Source organism: Silene latifolia, chromosome Y (genome assembly GCF_048544455.1).
Source record: "Silene latifolia isolate original U9 population chromosome Y, ASM4854445v1, whole genome shotgun sequence".
NCBI lineage: Eukaryota > Viridiplantae > Streptophyta > Magnoliopsida > Caryophyllales > Caryophyllaceae > Silene > Silene latifolia.
Genome location: NC_133538.1, coordinates 460,068,309 through 460,074,243, shown reverse-complemented (window position 1 = coordinate 460,074,243; position 5,935 = coordinate 460,068,309). Strand labels below are relative to the sequence as shown.

General features: G+C 38.4%; 1 protein-coding gene across 1 annotated transcript; it reads left to right on the top strand.

Moving 5' to 3' along the window:
• Positions 1 to 4,280: 4,280 nt before the first annotated feature.
• LOC141632883 (uncharacterized) lies at positions 4,281 to 5,229 on the top strand. Its single transcript, XM_074445388.1, has 3 exons — positions 4,281 to 4,321; positions 4,370 to 4,467; positions 4,562 to 5,229. Exons 1-3 carry the CDS (start codon positions 4,281 to 4,283, stop codon positions 5,227 to 5,229), a joined length of 807 nt encoding a protein of 268 aa, XP_074301489.1.
• The last annotated feature ends 706 nt before the right edge of the window (positions 5,230 to 5,935 follow it).

Sequence of the window (5,935 nt, the reverse complement as noted above, 5' to 3'; positions counted from 1 at the left end):
TGAATTACTTATCATGTTGTTTACATGTTTCATTACATGTTACATTAAAAATGACATTTCGTGGCTGGGAGGACTCGAAGTTACTCCCCACTGAATTGTGGCTTTCGTGTTTGTATAAAATGCGATTGACAGGTGCTTGATGCTTAGTTGGGGTTCACAGACGAGCTAGTGAGCAAAAGGAACCTTGGACCTAGTTTGGCTATTCTTATAGTAAACCTTTTAACTTTTGGTTTTGTATATATTTTGAAGGGACATATGTCTCCCTTTTCTATTTTGGTTTGTATCATTATATCCCTGTGTCTTTAGCGTGGTTATGTAAATTAGCTTATTAGCTTTTGCAGGTATTGGCACTCTTAAATTTGGAGATGTTTGTGAATGGTTTAGGAAAAGTTTTAAAAATTACAGGTTTTGTCTAGTTGAACCAATTACAAACTTATCCTACCAGTTTTTCTGTAGATTTTACGTGTTTAATTATCCCGTTATTTAAGGGTGTCACACTGGACTACAGCACGAAATGTGAAACCTTCCAGAAACACACTCCAACTATTCATCAACCGTCTAAATTATTATTTCCAATATCTACACCCTAACCATTGGTGAAGTGGGGCATAGCTATCCTAAAGCAAATGGTCAGGCTGAATCAAATGAAAAGGTGGTCGTAAAAAAAAGGCCAATAAAAAAAGAGGAGATAAAAAAAATGCGAGTCTGGCTACACTCCTTATACATTGGTTTATAAATAAGAAGAAATCATCCCAGCTAAAATCCATGTGTCAACCTCAAGATATGGCTTGAACATCTTTGAAGCAAATGTAAGCCTGACCCTGAAAGAATAACCAAGAGATGCAGCCAAGAATGTAATTCTATCATCAAGTTGAACGCTTAAAGCCAAGATCTGGGTTTTCGAAGAATGAGAACTTGTCCTACGAAAAGTATTTCCAAACAAAAAAGAAAAATCAGCAGTCACGCTAGCCGCTATATGGGAAGGCCCATATCTAATTGACTTAATCGTCGGGACAAGAACCTTACATGCTACAAACACTGTAAGGAGACATGATTCCAATATCTTGGAATGTCACCCACCTAAAAGCACAATCATACTTGTGGTAATTTCTACCCTACATGTTTTAGGTAAAAACTTCAAACTTACTAATCTGAATGTGTGCTATGCCTGATTGATTAATATGCCTTTCGTGAACATGCTACGTGATAATGTGCATTCTTTTCCTGCCTACTTGTTTGCAATTCACATGCTTGATGTTCTGACCAAATTTTTTTTCTTGAATTGTGGGCTACTCTATTATATTGCAGCTTTATTTTTGTTTAAATATTTTTTTATTTTTTGCACTCTGTCGTGCCTAATGTAGTTGGTAACCCATACCAGATACGGCAAATACAGGACCAATCAGACATAAAATAATTGTTTGACCTCGTTATTTGCCGCACACCTCTACAACAGCTGGACGCAGCATTATGACGGGTAAGAAGGTGAAAGATCCTAACTACACATACAATGTCCTATAGACAAGCCGAATACCAAGCCCTCCAGACAGGCACAAGACATAAGCTCTCTAGACAGGTCGGATTCCCTCCCACTTGAACCATGACAGGATAGAAACTACACATGGTTGAAGATCTACACGGGATTGAAAAATCAAACAGGTTTAACAGGTTATCAGGTTTGAAGAAAACAGGTTTAACAGGTTAACAGGTTTGAAGAAAACAGGTTTGAAGAAAATGAGTTTAACAGGTTAACAGGTTTGAAGAATATAACAGGTCTGACAGAAAAAAGCAAGCCTGGAAGGCGAAACATTATATCATAAATAAACATCTGCTCTCTGGGGCAAAAGCAGCAAGATATATAATTGTCTTGTCAGGGATAACCTCCCTGACCAAGACTGCAAAAAACATGAAATTGTCTTTCCAGCGACATTCCCCCTGGGCAAAAGCACAAAAGGTTAATGGTTATACCAAGGACATTCTCCTTGGTTGGGCAAAACACCATTGTTTAACATTTCTATGAATGACATCCCTCTTGTCTGGGCTAGATACTAACACCGATTAGAAATTATTCCTCGTCTGAGCACCAGAATTCCTCTTTTCTAATGAGACATATCAGCCTCCATCGGCTAAGGATATTCTTCTAATACTACCGTTGTCTTACCCTGTCTTGCCGCAGCAAATGAACATTGACTTACACATACTCGGCGATTACACTTGATCAAGAAGCAAACATTACCGATTTGGCAACTTTATCGTATAATGGGGCAAAGACAAGCCAGGTAACCTATATGCAGGTTACAGGGCTGAATTGGACGTACAGGGTATCATACTGAATATACCGGGTAGGATAGAAGTGTTGAGAACACTTAGAAGAATATTTCATTATGATGAAGAAAGAATAGCAACTAATCTAATATTAAAAACTCCTAGAGATTGGGAACTACTTGAAGCATCAACTATAAATACTGTCCAGGATGTTGTGCAGATCGTCAGTAAGACAGGAATGCGTACGAGCGCGTGATCAAGCTTTGTTTATGGTCACAATGAAGTTATCTCCTCATTCCTTTCCTACGCCTCCTGCAACAGTTGCTTGCTAGATGCAGATTCAGTCTTGGCAGCATCCCGCTTAACCTCTACCCTTTCCAGATCAGCTTTGGCAGCAACCAGATCAGTTTTGGCAGAAAAATACTCAGACTACAACTTATCAAGATCAGCATTTAAGATATCAATCTTGGCCACCAATGAGGTAGCCTGATAAGCATTATTGAGGAGACAAACTTGGGAACCCTGATCAGAATAAGGAATAGCCAGAAAAGCAGTTACCCTTTCAGAAGGATAATCAGTCTCATACTTCCAATCGTCCACTGCAAGAAAGGTACAATCTATTTAATATTTGTTATCCTTCTTGGTACTAATAAACTTCTTGCAGGGAAAGAAAAGAGTTCTAGCATACTTACCGCCAACACAGGCGTCATAGTTAAGGTATGCCAAGTCACGACCAACCGAGTTAGTCCTGATGAACATGTAGCTAACAGCCCAGTTCTTGTCAACGCCACCATCCATATTGGTGAACGTGGCATTAGTCAAGGGCCTAACCTTGAAACTAATCTTTCACTAGTAGAAAAAACCCATATCGTGACGCAATTGGAGGGAACACAATTTTTATGCATGTAGGAGGTCTATTATGGCGGTTTAAGTAAGAACCGACGTGATAATTGAAACTTTTTACGGCGGTTTCTAATAAAAAACGCCACCATAAGTCAATTGTGGCGGTTATATTTACAACCAACGTTAAAAATGATGCTAAAAGTTAATGCTAAGTTACAATTTTTTTGGCTAATAAACCGCCATTATATACTTTTGTGTCAATTTTTAATCACAACCAACTTTAATAGCAAAAAAAAAAAAAAAAAGCGTAAAGCCCTTAAGATCTCAAACACATTTATTTTTAGTTCCCCTCAATTCAATTTCATTTTTACCCTTTCCCCAGTAAAACCCTAACTCCCTCCACCAATTTCATTTTTCCTTTTTTCAATTCAATTTTCAACTCCTCTGCACTTTACGCGTCACAATTTACATTCGATTTCAACAATTAAAACCGTCAATTAAACTCCCACAACGCTATGCTACAAAACGCCGTCCTTCTCGATTCTTACGGTTCCAAATTCATCTTTGAAATTGCGTTTCTTCGAAGTTCGCTTCAAATTTATCTTCGTTGTTTAATTGTCGATTTTCCGTTTTTATTGATTAGATGATGTTATAATTATATTGGAATTTGGAATTAGGTATTAAGAGTTGTTAATTGTGGTACTGATACTCTGATTAAGTGTGCATTAGAATTTCTGTCGTAATTGGTTTGTTGAATTTTGGAGTTGTTTGTGATTTTTCCGGAAATAGGGTTTCAGGATTCCCGTTACTGGTTTAGGTTTAATATTGTGATTGTGTTTGATATGAGAGTTGAATTTGATTCGAGCATGGTCGAAATAATGAGGGTCTGTTGAGGGACGAGTTTGCAAATTATCTTTTATTAGAAGATGGAGGCGTAGGAATGATTTTGGTCGATTTCATCTTACGCTAGTTTGCACTGGTGCTGGAAACCGTAGTTTTCGAGTTGTACAGCGAAAAGGACATGGTCAACTGTTGTTGACATTGGATAGTTAGTAGGAAGATAGACTATTTGCTCGAGACTATTGCTGGGATAACGAGACTTGTGGCAGTTTGGTGAGATCGGAAGGGTTGGAAATCGGGTTTAAAACCGATAGATAAGTTTGATATAGGTAATGTCGCTTCTAGGTGGTGTAATTTGTGGAAGAGGTTGGGGGTAGGTTGTTTTAAACATCGTCCTGGTACAATTATTACCATGCTCAAGAATCACCATCGAAAGAAGTGAACCCAGTTTAGTTCCAGAATGGTTGAGAAGTAATGGAAGTGGCGGTACAGGTCAACAATTTGCAACTTCACAAGCAGGTGATTATACAAAAATATCTTTTGGTTTTGCATTTACTTCATTATGAATTTTATAGAATGTTTTTGTGAACATTATTTTGTGTGTATGCTGTAGATGGTCATGTCCTGGCATTGCCGAGAAGAACTAGATCTTCGAAGAACATCAACAATTCTGATTCATTGCATTCTCCTCTCCTAGACCGTAGTAGTTCTTCTAATTCCAGGAGAACTTTCAATAGTAACGGGTTTCATAAGCATGATAAGAACTCGTACACACGGCCTTATAGTAGGTATTCTAGAAGTCATCGTGATAGGGATAAAGAAAGATCAGTAATCACTGACAGTTGGGACTCAGAATACTCCGATCCCTTGAAGGGAGTGTTCGTTGGAAGAGCTGAGGATCCACTATGGCGTCCTCAGTCATCGACTTCTAGGAGACAGAATGAGGCTCCCTCGCGGAGAATTCCTGCAGATATGAGAAATAGTGTCCATAAGAATGGTAGTGGCAATGGTAACCAGTCTGCTGAAGTCAGTGTTACTGGTATTCAAAAGGGGTCATTTGAAAGAGAATTTACTATGTTGCGGGTTGACGAGAGGCCTAAAACTCCGGACGTATTAAGAGTGTCATCTCCTGGGTTGAGTAGGGGTATCAAAAGCATGTCTATTGGCAACTCATTATCAGTTGGCGGTGAAGCGTGGACTTCTGCTCTCGTGGAGGTTCCCTCTGCTCCTGGAAACAACAGTAGTAATGGATCCGCACCGCTACCCAACCTGCTACTGTAACTTCTGTTTCTAGTCCTAGTTCCATGTCGGATACGTCAAACCCTTCATCTAGTCTTAGTTTGGCAAACCTATTGGTGTAGACAGCTACTCAAGGGAGCTGAACCATTACTCATTAAGTATTGAACAACGTCATTAAGTATCAAAAACCATTGTCCGCCACCACTTCCTCTTTCCTGGTATGTTAATAAACCCAATTCAGTTTCGAATTTTCATTTTTCCCTAATTTCCCAAACCCTAATTCTATTGATTATAATATTTGTGAAATGTTTTTCAAGAACTATGTGTGACAGTCTGACATGTCCTTTTCTTTTTCTGGATTTTACGAGCTCTAATAATCTCCTAAATTTTATTTAGATACCGTTCATGCTTTTTTAAGGTCTTAGTTAACATAATTTCAACAGCACATCACCGCGTTGATGAACCTAAGTATTAATCTATATAGCACATCGCTAAGTGAGACAAAACTAGCGCAAGTAAGAAGTCATTACTCGTTAGCTTATTGATCTGGTTCATTAAAATGATTTTATAATGTTTTCTGCTCTTCCTTAATTTGGGATGTATAATCCCACCATGGATTCTCCGCATAAAATAGGTGAGGGTGGCGTTTCGTTTGTGAACTCTATTTTGATACTACATTGATAACTTTGCATCAGTATTGGAGAATGTGGAATATGGTATGTATTCTTACTGAGTCACTCTCTGTTTA

What these genes read in the sequence shown, in the direction of transcription:
- LOC141632883 (XM_074445388.1), top strand. Translation starts at nt 4,281, where the DNA reads ATGTCGCTTCTAGGTGGTGTAATTTGTGGAAGAGGTTGGGG. An exon ending in ATTTGTGGAAGAGGTTGGGG is followed by an intron (nt 4,322 to 4,369) that starts GTAGGTTGTTTT and finishes ACCATGCTCAAG; the next exon opens with AATCACCATCGAAAGAAGTG. An exon ending in ATTTGCAACTTCACAAGCAG is followed by an intron (nt 4,468 to 4,561) that starts GTGATTATACAA and finishes TGTATGCTGTAG; the next exon opens with ATGGTCATGTCCTGGCATTG.